This window comes from Scyliorhinus torazame, chromosome 2 (genome assembly GCF_047496885.1).
Source record: "Scyliorhinus torazame isolate Kashiwa2021f chromosome 2, sScyTor2.1, whole genome shotgun sequence".
Taxonomy (NCBI): Eukaryota; Metazoa; Chordata; class Chondrichthyes; order Carcharhiniformes; family Scyliorhinidae; genus Scyliorhinus; species Scyliorhinus torazame.
Window position 1 is genome coordinate 380604661 of NC_092708.1, and position 14488 is coordinate 380619148.

General features: G+C 50.8%; 1 protein-coding gene across 1 annotated transcript in view; it reads left to right on the top strand.

The window, feature by feature from the left end:
* The window catches only part of ak7b (adenylate kinase 7b), a 117821-nt gene that overhangs the window by 36657 nt on the left and 66676 nt on the right, over positions 1-14488 (top strand). The window contains exon 5 of the mRNA XM_072493578.1: positions 10251-10361. Coding sequence (XP_072349679.1) covers positions 10251-10361 — 111 coding nt within the window. The remainder of the gene's footprint in view (positions 1-10250; positions 10362-14488) is intronic.

A 14488-nucleotide genomic window follows, 5' to 3' on the forward strand; every position in this document is an offset into this window, starting at 1 on the left:
GGTGACATCTTGGCGAATACAACCAAGAAGACAATGCTTTATGTCTAACTCTGGATGCTTTCATTAATGCACTACCCCTGAAAGCAGGTCACATGGTGATTGGGGTTCTTCCAAGAAAACATCTAATATCATAGAGCATAGAACAGTACAGCACAATACAGGCCCTTCGGCCCACGATGTTGTGCCGACCATTTATCCTAATCTAAGATCAACCTAACCTACACCCCTTCAATTTACTGCTGTCCATGTGCCTGTCCAAGAGTCGCTTAAATGTCCCTAATGACTCTGACTCCACCACCTCCGCTGGCAGTGCATTCCACGCACCCATCACTCTCTGTGTAAGAACCGACCTCTGACATCTCCCATCTCCCTTCCTCCTATCACCTTAAAATTATGTCTTCTCGTGACAGCCATTTCCACCTTGGGAAAAGTCTATTCACTCTATCCATGCTCATCACCTTGTACACCTCTATCAAGTCACCTCTCTTCCTTCTTCGCTCCAGTGAGAAAAGCCCTAGCTCCCTCAACCTTTCTTCATAAGACACGCCCTCCAGTCGAGGCAGCATCCTGGTAAATCTCCTCTGCACCCTCTCCAAAGCATCCACATCCTTACTATAATGAGGTGACCAGAACGGACACAATATTCCAAGTGTGGTCTAATAAAGGGTTTTATAAAGCTGCAGCAAAACCTTGTGGCTCTTAAACTCAATCCCCCTGTTAATGAAAGCCAACACACCATACACCTTTTTTTATTATTTATAAATTTAGTGTACCCAATTAATTTCCAATTAAGGGGCAATTTAGCGTGGCCAATCCACCTAGCCTGCACATCTTTGGGTTGTGGGGGCGAAACCCACGCAAACATGGGGAGAATGTGCAAACTCCACACGGACAGTCACCCAGAGCCGGGATTGAACCGAGGACCTCAGCGCCGTGAGGGTGCAGGGCTAACCCACTGTGCCACCGTGCTGCCACCATACGCCTTCTTAACAACTCTATCAACCTGGGTGGCAACTTTGAGGGATATATGTACGTGGACCCCAAGATCCCTCTGTTCCTCCACACTTTCAGGAATCCTGCCTTTAACCCTATATTCAGCATTAAAATTCCAGAATGAATCACTTCACATTTATCTAGGTTTAATGCCATCTGCCACTTCTCAGCCCAGCTCTGCATCCTGTCACTGTCCTGTTATAACCTGCAACAGCCCTCAACACTATCTATATCTCCACCAACCTTCGTGTCATCAGCAAACTTATTAACCCACCCTTCCTCATCCAAGTCATTTATAAAAACCACAAAGAGCAGAGGTCCTAAAACAGATCCTTGCGGAACACCACTGGTCACCGACCTCCAGGCGGAATATTTTCCATCCACTACCACTCGCTGTCTTCTTTCGGCCAGCCAATTCTGAATCCAGACAGCCATATTTCCCTGTATCCCATACCCCCTGACTTTCTGAATGAGCCTGCCATGGGGAACCTTCTCAAATGCCTTACTGAAATCCATATACACCACATCCACTGCCTGACCTTCATCAATGTGTCTTGTCACATCCTCAAAGAATTCTATGAGGCTTGTGAGGCATGACCTGCCTTTCACAAAGTCATGCTGACTATCTTTAATCAAACTATGTTTTTCTGAATAATCATAAATCCTAGTCGCGATTCTCCATTCCCACGCCGGTTGGGAGAATTGCCTGGGCCGGAGAATCCCAAAATGGCGATTCTCCGGCACCCCCGCTATTCTGAGGCCCGGATGGGCCGAGTGTCCAGGCCAAAATGGCGGGTTCCCCCCAGCGCCGTCCACACCTGGTCGCTACAGTCGTGGGCGGTGCGTGAACGCTGGGGGGGCGGCCTGTGGGGGGGCGAGGGGGGATCCTGCACTGGGCTTTACCTGCAATGTGGGGTGGCCCGCGATCGGTGCCCACCGATCGTCGGGCCGTCCTCTCTGAAGGAGGACCTCCTTCCTTCCGCGGCCCCGCAAGATCCGTCCCCCAACTTCTTGCGGGGCGGATTTGGACAGGACGGCAACCACGCATGCGCGGGTTGGCGGCGGCCAACCCGCACATGCGCGGATGACGTCCGTTATGCGGCGCCGGCCGCGTCATCTATTCGGCGCCGCTTTTACGTGAGCGATAAGGCCTGGCGCGGGTAGATGACGCGGCCCCGATACTGGCCCATTGTCAGGGCCTCAATCGGTCGGGACCGGGGCCGTTCTGCGCCGTCGTGAACCTCGACGGCGTTCACAACGGCGCGGCCACTTCTGCGTGGGGGTGGAGAATCCCGCCCCCTATCTCTCAGAATCCTTTCCAGTATTTTGCTCACCAGATGTAAGACTGACTGGTCTGTAATTCCCAGGGATTTCCCTATTCCCTTTCTTGAACAGGGGAACAACATTCGCCTCCCTCCAATCATCTGGTACTACTCCAGTGGAGAGTGAGGAGGACACAAAGATCATTGCCAACGGCACAGCAATCTCCTCCCTCGCTTCCCGTAGTAACCTTGGGTATATCACGTCTGGCCCAGGGGACTTATCTATCCTGATGCTTTTCAAAATTTCCAGCACAACCTCCTTCTTAATATCAACCTGCTTGAGTCCATTAACTTGATTCACGCTGTTCTCATGAGCAACAAGGCCCCTCTAGTGAACACTGAAACAAAATATTCATATCTCCTCAGACTCTAGGCACAAGTTCCCTCCACTATCCCTGATCGGCCCTACTCTCACTCTGATCATCCTCTTATTTCTCACATAAGTGTAGAACGCCTTGGGATTTTCCCTAATCCTTCCCACCAGGGCTTTTTCATCCCCCTTCTAGCTATCCTAAGTCCATTTTTGAGTTCCTTCCTGGCTACCTTGTAACCCTCTAGAGCCGTGCCAGATCCTTGCTTCCTCAACCTTACGTAAGCCTCCTTCTTCCTCTTGACTAGAAGCTCATGGTTACTCAGGTATTCCTGTGAGCCTGTATTGTAACGATACCATTAAATCTGTTGTACTGGTCTCTTGGGAAACCATCACTTCTCTATTTTTCCGACTTCTTCAGATTTTTGCACATAAATGACAGAACAGAAAGGAAATCACTAGACTCTTGTGGGGACAGGGTTGAGAAGTTGAGAAGCTGTCGGACTTCTGGTTGCGACCATGGAGTGAGTACTTGCACACAGGGCAGCTCTGGCTCGAAGGCGTTGGTTTTGGCATTTTTCACCCGTGTATTGGGTAGATTCGGCAGCAAAGTGGAGCAGAAAGTGTTGGAGGAAAAGTTATCCTCTGGATTGACATGTTTGCTAACAATCAGACCTGGCTGAAGGCAGTGAGAGACCTGGCTAAGGAGTTGGAGGAGACTTGTGGTGCAGCACCGATTGTGAAAATGGCGGAGGGGGAAGGGTCATCGTTGGCGGGAAGGTCTCAGGTGGAGCAATTGATGAGCTTCATCAAGGAGGAATTTTGACAGCAGAGGAAGGAGATGCACAGTGACTGGTCAAAGGCGATTAAGGGAGCAGTGACACCTCTTCGTGGCTCTCTGGATCTTCTGGAAAAGTGTCTTGAAGCACAAGGAGCGATGATCTGGGAGGTGGAAAAGGTGGTGTCTGACCACAGTGACTGTATTGAGTTGTTAGAGGCGGAAGTGGGGGATCTATGCAAGTCGCTGAGGTCGAAGGTGGAGGAGCAGGAAAAAAGATTCAGACAACAGAATTAGCGGATTGTGAATTTGCTTGAGGGTGTGGAGAGAATGAACACCACAAAGTATGTTTTGATGATGTTGGCCAACTTGGTGGAGGAGAAGGTGTTGGACAAGGCCCCAGAAGTGGACTGGACCCATAGGTCCTTGAGGCAGAAGCCAAGGGCCAGGGAGCCACCGCAGGCTGTGATTGTGCGAATGCACAAGTTTTTTGACAAGGGGAAGGTCCTGAGGTGGGCTAGGGCGAAGCGAGTCTGTGAGTGGGAGGGTAATCGAGTCCGGATTTACCAGGACATTGGCACGGAGCTGGAGAAAAGGTGTGCAGGCTTCGACAAGGTCAAGGCGGTGTTGTACAGACGACAGATTTGGTTTGGGATGTACCCGGCTAGACTCTGAGTAACACATGACGGACAGGAGTATTATTTTGAGATGCCGGAGGAAAGGACTGTATAAGGGACCATAGCTGGGGGAGAACTGAGGGATGGTATGAGATGGAGGAGTTAAGTCCGCGAACGTTGGGAGTGACTGTTGTTCAGATGGTGGGGGGTGGATTTTCAGAAGCTGTAAGTTTGTAAGGGGGGGTGATCGCTCACCCCTTCAACCTTTTGTTTTTTGGGAGAATGTTATTTGAGTATTTTGGTGTTTTTTCATGTAAGAGTGTGTTGGATAGGGCCCTTGGGTTTATGTTGGTGGTTTTGTTATTTAGGGTGGTTGGGGGCCTTTTGCACTGCTAAGATGGGGTTGGTGGGAGGAGGGATGAAGTTGTGTAAGGATGCCTTTAGCCGGGAAGGGTTCAAGGTATTTTGGGCTACGTACGGTAATGAGTCGGGTGCCCTCTGTCAGCATTGTTATTTGTGCTGGTGATTGAGCCCTTGCCGATGGTTCTTCGGGGGTCGGCTGAGTGGCGAAGGATTGTGAGGGGGGGGGAGCAAGGAGTATCGGGTATTGTTGTACACAGACGACCTGCTGGACTTTGTGTTGGACTCGCTGGAGAGTATGGGTAGAATTATGGGCCTGCTGAAGAGGTTTGGGACCTTTGGGTATGAGCTGAACGTATGGAAGAGCGAGGTGTTCCCGGTAAATTTGGGGGTACTACCGTTTAAGGTGGCAAGAGAGCGGTTTAGGTATTTGGGCATTCAGGTGACACATCAGTGGGCCACGATGCACAGGTGGAACATGACAGCTTTAGTGGAGGAGGTTAAGGGGGAACTCAAGAGGTGGGATACTTTGCACTTGCCGTTGGCAGGAGGATACAGGTGGTAAAGATAAATGTGCTGCCAAGGTTCCTGATTGTCTTTCGGACCCTCCTGATCTTTCTCCCTAAGGCCTTCTTTGGAGGGTGGAGGCACTGATTTCGTAGTTTATATGGGCAGGGAAGGCACAATGTGAAGAGGGCTCTGCTCCAGAGGCAGAGACAGAAAGGGGGGGGGGGTTAACGCTCCTGAACCTGATGTATTATTACTGGGCTGCGAACGTGGCATTGGTGAGGGGTAAAGATCGGGTGGGTGAGCAGAGTGGATCAGGTTGGAGGAGGAGTCCTGCAGGGGTTTTAGCTTGAAGGCCCTGCTGGTGGCCCTGTTGCCATTAGCCCCAGGGAAGTAAACAGGGAGTCAGGTGGTGCAGTAGACCAACAGGATATTGAACCAGTTAGGGAGGCATTTTAAGTTGGATATGGGAACCACAGGTTTAAGCCGGAGGGGGTGTGTGGATGGGATGTATGGGAAATGGAAGGAGGCGGGGCTGGAACGGGTTAGGGATATGTTCTCAGAGGGGAGGTTTGTGGGGCTGGATGAGCTGTGGGAGAGGTTTGAGTTGACGAGGGCGATGAATTTATGTATATGCAGGTGCGGGACTTTGCGTGAAAGGAATGGCAGACCTTCCCCCAGTTAGCGGAGTACACATTGTTGGAGCAACTGCTGCTCCTTGAGGATTTGGGGGAGGATAGGATTGGGGACATATATGGCTGAGGGAGCAGGGCAAGGTACAGGTGGGAAGGATAAAACGTAAGTGAGAGGAGAAGTTGGGAGGGAGATAGGTTGGGACTCTAATGTGAGTCACAATGCAGTGGGAGATCTCACCCTCCTCCTGGGCAAGGATGAGCTTGATTCAGTTCAAGTTGGTGCATAGGGTGCACATGACTCGGGAGAGGATGAGTGGGTTCTTCCAGGGGGTGTATTTTGGGTGTGAGAAGTGCAGGCGAGGACCAGCGAATCAGGCTCACATATTCTATGGTTGGGAGAGGCTGGAGAGCTTTTGGGAGGCGGTATTGGATTGGATTGGATTGGATTTGTTTATTGTCACGTGTACCGAGGTACAGTGAAAAGTATTTTTCTGCGAGCAGCTCAACAGATCATTAAATACATGGGAAGAAAAGAAAATACATAATAGGGCAACACAACATATATAATGTAACTACATAAGCACTGGCATCGGATGAAGCATACAGGGTGTAGTGTTAATGAGGTCAGTCCATAAGAGGGTCATTTAGGAGTCTGGTGACAGTGGGGAAGAAGCTGTTTTTGAGTCAGTGCGTGCCTGTTCTCAGACTTCTGTATCTCCTGCCCGATGGAAGAAGTTGGAAGAGTGAGTAAGCCGGGTGGGAGGGATCTTTGATTATGCTGCCCGCTTTCCCCAGGCAGTGGGAGGTGTAGATGGAGTCAATGGATGGGAGGCAGGTTCGTGTGATGGACTGGGCGGTGTTCACGACTCTCTGAAGTTTCTTGCGGTCCTGGGCCGAGCAGTTGCCATACCAGGCTGTGATGCAGCCCGATAGGATGCTTTCTATGGTGCATCTGTAAAAGTTGGTAAGGGTTAATGTGGACATGCCGAATTTCCTTAGTTTCCTGACGAAGTATAGGCGCTGTTGTGCTTTCTTGGTAGTAGCGTTGACATGGGTGGACCAGGACAGATTTTTGGAGATGTGCACCCCTGGGAATTTGAAACTGCTAACCATCTCCACCTCGGCCCCGTTGATGCTGACAGGGGTGTGTACAGTACTTTGCTTCCTGAAGTCAATGACCAGCTCTTTAGTTTTGCTGGCATTGAGGGAGAGACTGTTGTCGCTACACCACTCCACTAGGTTCTCTATCTCCCGCCTGTTTTCTGACTCGTCGTTATTCGAGATCCGGCCCACTATGGTCGTATCGTCAGCAAACTTGTAGATGGAGTTGGAACCAAGTTTTGCCACGCAGTCGTGTGTGTCCAGGGAGTAAAGTAGGGGGCTAAGTACGCAGCCTTGCAGGGCCCTGGTGTTGAGGACTATTGTGGAAGAGGTGTTGTTGTTCATTCTTACTGATTGTGGTCTGTTGGTCAGAACATCGAGGATCCAGTTGCAGAGTGGGGAGCCAATCTGACTTCGGAAGCTGTGATGGTGGGTATGGGTGAATTGTGGGCTGCTGGGGCACTCGACAGCGGATTGTTGGTTACCTGCTCGAACCGAGCATAGAATGCATTGAGTTCATCGGGGAGGGGTGCGTTGCTGCCAGAGATACTGTTCGGCCTCGCTTTGTAGCCCGTTATGTTGTTTAGTCCTTGCCACAACCGCCGAGAGTCTGTCTGTGACTCTAGCTTGGTTTGATATTCTCTCTTGGCATCTCGGATGGCTTTGCGGAGGTTGTACCTGGATTTCTTGGAAAGGTCAGGATCATCTGTCTTGAATACCTCAGATCTGTCCTTCAGTAGGGAGTCAATCTCGCGATTGAGCCCTGGTTTCCGACTGGGGAACGCCCGTACTGCTTTCTTTGGCACGCAGTCGTCCACACATTTGCTGATGAAGTCTGTGATGGTGGTGGCATACTCATTTAAGTTGGTCGCTGAGTTCTTAAATATAGACCAGTCCACTGTCTCTAAGCAGTCACATTAGAGCTCTTCTGTTTCCTCAGACCACCTTCTTAGCTGGATTCTCCCGCTTGAGTTTCTGTTTGTATGCCGGGAGAAGGAGCACCGTCTTATGGTCTGATTTCTCACAGTGCGGTCGGGGGATGGAACGGTAGGTGCCCTTGATTTTTGAGTAGCAGTGGTCAAGAGTGTTGTCGCCCCTGGTGGAACAGGAGATGTGCTGATGGAATTTTGGCAGTACACTCTTGAGGTTGGCCTTGTTGAAGTCTCCGGCCACGATGAACAAGGCCTCCTGGTGTTCTGTTTCGTAGTTGTTTATAACTGTGTATAGTTTGTCCAGCACCTTCCTCACTTCTGCCTGGGGTGGGATGTAGACCGCTGTGATAATGGCTGAAGTGAACTCACGTGGAAGATAATATGGGCGGCACTTCACGGTCAGGTATTCCAGGTCTGGGGAGCAGTAGGTCGCCAGGGTCGCCACATCCAAGCACCAGGAGGAGTTGATGAGGAGGCACACTCCTCCACCCTTCGCTTTGCCTGATGATGCCGTGCGGTGCGCACGGTAAATTGAGAAGCCTTTAGGTTGTATGTCAGTCCGGTGAGGCGTGGGTGAGCCATGTCTCTGTGAAACAGAGCACACAGCAGTCTCTTACTTCCCTCGGAGAGGTAAGTCTGGCTGTTTACGTATCTGGGGTTGCATCTGGCAGGGTCCCGGGCACTGGTTGAGGTAGAGGGATTGCTAGGGGGGCATGTTTGCGCTCCGGATGGGTCCCGGCATTCTGCTGGCGCGGGAATACTTTGTAGCGCGTTTGGGTCCTCGCGCGGGGTCTCCGCCGTTTCGGGGGTCCTGGGTCGTGGGCAGGGGCTTTCTGAGGCAGGTTGGGCTGGGTCCCGTGGTCTGTTCCCTCCCTGGGCGCTCCTGGGGTAGGATCTTGAAGTAGGCCCAGTCGGGCCTCCACGTGGATTTTTCTTTCTTCCATCACCAGGTAGGTTGGGTTGTTGGGCGGGCCTCTCCGGGTCGGGTCGCTGGGCGGGTCTCTGGGGGTCGCGTTGGGCCTGGTCTTGCCGTCGGGAGTCAGGTTGGGAGCTCCGGGGACTGGGCACGGCGATCCAGGGGCTGGCGTCGGTAGTTAGGCCAGGTTGGGAGCTCCGAGGTCCGGGTCAGCTCCAAATCGAGGTCGGGTTTTCACTTCTGGTTTGGGCCCGATCCACTTCCAGGTCGTGGAGGTCAGGTTGGGTCGGGTCAAAAGGTCTCCCCGGGCCTCGGAGGATGTTCAAGCTTGCAAGAGAAGATAAAAGAGAGGTTAGGAGTAATGTTAGTTTTAGAATTTTTAAAAGATTAGAACGAGTATAAGTTAAGTATTTGGGGAGAGCTCGCAGAGAGTCGCCTCGCTCCGGCGCCATCTTGGTAAAAATTTGGGATGTTATCCAGGATAGTGAGTGCTGAAGTCAGGCCGGACCCTATGGTGGCGATCTTTGGGGTTTTGGAGGAGCCGGAGCTGCTGGAGGGAAAGGGGTCAATGTTGTGGCCTTCGCCCCTCTGATTGCCCAGCGAAGGTCAGATACGTCACCGGGAGTGGCGGCCTGGCTGCAGGACTTGTACGACTTTCTCCGGCTGGCGAAGATCAAGTTTTCTCTGATTGGGTCAGAAGAGGGTTTTGAGTTGCGGTGGAGGCCATTCAAGACTTTATTTGAGAAGCTGTCGCGGGCAGTGGGGGGAAGGGTTAAAAGAGGAAAAACTGGACAAACTGTTAGCTATGCTTTGATGGACTGTATTTTGTCGATGTTGTGTATGGAATAAAATATCTTTTTAAAAAAGACAGTTGAGAAGCTGACTCACTGACAGTTGTTATGGGCCAGGGTGTAGAGAACCCCAAAGTGTGTTATGGAGTTCACCTGACCCACAACTATCAATAGATTGTGGTATGGGGAGCACACGGCCCACTCTACAGGTGTGGTACAGCAGAAATGGAAAAGTATTTTTTAAAACAAAACAATGTTTATTCTATGAACTCAAGTTAACCTTTTTAAAACATACAGTCAACATCTTAGCAACCATCAATTCAAATACAACCCCCAAAGAATACACACTTGGTAATCCTTAATAAATTCCCAAACAACATCCATAAGACAAAATGAACCCATTGTACAGAAAGACATCAGGCTTAACTTCACTACTGAGAACAGTTACCACTTTGAAATCAGCAAATGGACATTCATAAGCTTGCAGAGATTCACACACATCCTGCTGTGATTGCAGCTTCTCCAAAACTAAAATGAAACCAAACCCACCCTGCAGAAAAAAAGCCTAAAGCGAAAGTAAAAAGCTGACAGTCAGCCCAGCTCCACCCACTCTCTGACACCACTGCAGTAATAAACACCCATTTCTTAAAGATACTCTCACTACAGATATTTATATACACACCCATTTATGAACACACATTTCTTAAAGATACTCTCACATGACACAGTGCTGAAACATGAAGATTAGCCCTTGGGTAAGGTAATGGAGAGCTGCTGCACCTTCGGAGCCTTGGATGACATGAGTTTGCACTGTCATGAGAGGGGAAGTTAGGTGAAAGAAAACACCTGAATTGCTGCTTTGCAGTCTCCACTGTTACATATATTCTACATTAAATCATAAGATAAAACATTTTAAAAATTTGCTTCTAATATTTTGACGTGTTTTATTCACATAAAAATAAAGTTGACTGCTAATTTATTTTCACAGGAGGATTCAGAGGCTCCCTTAACAGAAGATGACTATCGCAGAAGAAAGGCTCACCCAAATTTTAAGGATCACCTCAGTCTTGAGAAACTGGTGATCAAACTTGGAAAAACTGTACGTAATGACAGAAGAGTTTGAATTTTAGAGAAGTGATTTTCCTACGTATTGCTGTTGTTACGACACCCTGGGCTAGTGCGCGGTCGATTCCAGCCCCACAGACCCCGGAGTCCCAACACAAGTGAATTAACCAATAGTTTGTATATAATTTGCAGAACCTTTGGCCCTTTGACTGCTGAATAAGTTAAAGGGCGAGATTTACTAGCTGTTCATGCCGGTGGGAAATTCCGGTCCCACGCTGGCGCATGGGTTTCCATTGAGAACAGCGGGACCGGTAGATCCCGCTGGCAGGCTCCCTCGGCAGCCGAAAAACACACACCGGGTTTGTCGGTAACTCCTGCCCATAGCCACCAGGTTTGTAATTGAACATTTTAACGGTTTATTTATAACAGAAACAAAGTTAAAATATTCAGTAATTATAACGGAAGAATCGCCAGTTAATCTACTACTCCCCCCTTTCACCGTCCTACCCACTACCGAAACATACACACAATACAGACACTCACAGAGGGGGTGAAAAAGGGTGAAACTAATAAGAAGGATTAATATGAAATGAAAGATGGGTGTCCTTGCTTCCGATGTTGAAGTTGTTGCAGCAGGCTGTCCTCTCGGGACGCTGAGGGATCAAAGTCACCGTTGTAGAGTTAGAGATGGTCTTCTGGCAGCTGCATTCAGCCAGTTCTCCCAGACAATAGGATTTCCTCTGGAGAGGCACTTTAACTTTTATCAACCTGGGCCTTCATTCAAAGGAGCAGCCTCAGGCCTGTTTAATTCTTACTTGTGTCCAACTCCAGCGGAATGACCAACAGCCTTACTGAGATAAGAACAGAGTTCCCGACACACGTTTTTTTAAAAGGGTTTTTCACATCTGAACCCTGCTTGAAGCTGGTGGCTTGACTATGCTTTCCTTGCAATTCCATCTGGCTGCGCAGAGAGAGAGGTTTTTACCTTGGATATTGAGAAAGAATCCACTAGATGATAGAGAGAGGGTCAAACTGCCTCCTTCCAGGCTTCCAAGCCAAAAATGAAAGTAAAAGAGAAAACACAAGACACACAGAGGAAGGAACATTCCAGAGAAAACCCCGACTAATCTCAGTAAATGCACATTCCATGAAAACCAATACGCCACTGTGGCCAGACATGGCACAATCTGAATCCCAGTATATGTTCTATGGATTTCTCATCAAATCCCCCAGATCCTTGTCACACTGTGAGCGAACTGGTCTTGCTGGAATTCAGCCAACAGAATACCACTACTTCACAGGCTGTACTAAGATGTCACCAAATTTTGATTTACCTTGGCTGTCTGGTTTCTCACTTCAAATCTGGCTCTTGCAGCTATCTCCTTAACTCAGCACACTTTCTCTGCTTTTTATTTTAACTTCACCCAACAGGACCTTGTTCAACCTCTTGTTATTTGTTCCTTTAACTTAACTGTCTTCCTGAGACGTACATTCTGTCCCATCTCCCTGGTTTCTGCACTTTATTTGTTCTTTTGGGAAGTCTGCTTTCTCCTAGCTCCCTGTTCCTGTTCAGCATCTCCTGGGTCCAGCTTAAAGCTAAACCTGAATGGTCTTTCTAACCTCGGGCAGCCCCTGTTTTCTTTTTTTTTTAAATAATTTTTATTGAGGTTTTCATAAAATATCAATAACAAAATGAAAAAGGAACCCAACAGAGTTAAGTACAAAACATAGTCCAAAAATGCAACCCTCCATACCCCCCTCCCCCCTGTACATAAATAATAAATGAACATTAACACTCCGACTTAGCACAACAAATATGCCCCCTCAGACCCCCCCCAGTGTAAATAACAAAAACAAAAGTAAAGTAACCCCCCCGCCCCGCATTCTGCCAGGAAGTCTAAGAACGGTTGCCACCGCCTAAAGAACCCTTGTACCGGCCCTCTCAGGGCGAATTTCACCCTCTCCAACTTAATAAACCCCACCATATCGTTGATCCAGGATTCCACGCTTGGGGGCCTCGCATCCTTCCACTGAAGAAGAATCCTTCGCCGGGCTACCAGGGACGCAAAGGCCAGGATACCGGCCTCTTTCGCCTCCTGCACTACCGGCTCCCCTGCAACCCCAAATATTGCGAGCCCCCAGCCCGGTTTGACCCTGGATCCTACCACCCTCGACACCGTCCTTGCTACGCCCTTCCAAAACTCCTCCAACGCTGGGCATGCCCAGAACATTTGGGTGTGGTTTGCTGGGCTCCCTGAGCACCTAAGACACCTGTCCTCGCACCCAAAGAACCGGCTCATTGCCCCGGTCATGTGTGCCTTGTCAGCACCTTAAACTGTATGAGGCTGAGCCTTGCTCACGATGAGGAAGAGTTCACCCTCCCTAGGGCATCTGCCCACGTCCTTTCCTCGATCTCCTCTCCCAACTCCTCCTCCCACTTACCTTTCACCTCCACTACCGAGGCCTCCTCCTCCTCCTGCATCACCCGGTAAGTTTCCGAGATCTTCCCCACTCCCATGCACGCCCCCCCGAGAGCACCCTGTCCTGTACTGTGCGTGGCAGCAGCCGTGGGAATTCCACCACCTGCCGCCTGGCAAACGCCCTTAACAGTAAGTACCTGAAGGTGTTCCACGGGGGAGCCCATACTTCTCCTCCAGCTCACCCAGGCTCGCGAACTTCCCGTCCACAAACAGGTCCCCCAACCTTCGTATCCCTGCCCTGTGCCACCCCGAAAACCCTCCATCTGTTCTCCCTGGGACGAACCGGTGGTTCCCCTGTATTGGGGTCCACACCGAGGCCCCAACTTCCCCCCTGTGCCACTTCCATTGCCCCCAGATTTTGAGGGCAGCCGTCACCACCGGGCTCGTGGTATACCTCCTTGTGGAGGGAGTGGCAGCGGCGCTGTTGCCAGCGCCCCCAGACTCGTACCCACACAAGACGCCGTCTCCAGCCTCTTCCATGCAGCCCCCCTCCATTACCCACTTGCGCACCATCGTCGCATTGGCGGCCCAGTAGTACCCACAGAGGTTGGGCAGCGCCAGCCCCCCTCCCTATCTCTACTCCGCTCCAGGAATACCCTTCTCACCCTCGGAGTGCCTCGCGCCCACACAAACCCCATTATACTCCTGTTGACCCGCCTAAAAAAGGCCTTCAGGATAAACACGGGGAGGCACTGGAACAGGAAAAAAAACCTTGGGAGCACCGTCATTTTGACTGACTGCACCCTACTTGCCAAGGCCAGCGGCAACGCGTCCCACCTCTTGAACTCATCCTCCATTTGCTCCATCAGCCTTGTGAAATTAAGTCTATGCAGGGCCCCCCAGCTCCTGGCCACCTGGACCCCCAAATACCTGAAGCTCCTCTCCGCCCTTTTTAGTGGGAGCTCGCCAATCCCCCTCTCCTGGTCCCCTGGATGAACTACGAACAGCTCGCTCTTCCCCATGTTGAGCTTGTACCCCGAGAAATCCCCGAATTCCCTGAGGATCCTCATTATCTCCGGCATTCCCCCACCGGGTCTGCCACATAAAGCAGCAAGTCGTCCGCATAGAGCTACACCCTATGCTCCTCCCCACCCCGCACCAACCCGCTCCAGTTCCTCGACTCCCTCAGTGCCATAGCCAGGGGTTCATTTGCCAGTGCGAAGTGCAGGGGGGACAGGGGACACCCCTGCCTCGTCCCTCGGTGCAACCGAAAGTATTCGGACCTCCTCCTGTTTGTGGCCACACTCGCCATCGGGACCTCATACAACAGCCTAACCCACCTGACAAACCCCTCCCCAAACCCGAACCTCTTCAGCAGCTCCCACAGGTACCCCCACTCTACCCTATCGAAGGCTTTCTCAGCGTCCATCGCCACCACTATCTCCGCCTCCCCCTCCCTCGCCGGCATCATGATAACGTTCAGGAGCCTCCGCACATTCGCGTTCAACTGCCTCCCCTTCACAAACCCCGTCTGGTCTTCATGGATGACCTGCGGCACACAATCCTCAATCCTCGTGGCTAAGACCTTCGCCAGCACCTTGGCATCTACGTTTAGCAACGAAATCGGCCTGTAAGACCCACACTGCAGGGGATCCTTGTCCCGCTTCAGGATCAAGGAGATCAGTGCCCGGGACATCGTTGGGGGCAAAGTCCCCCCCTCCCTTGCCTCATTGAAGGTCCT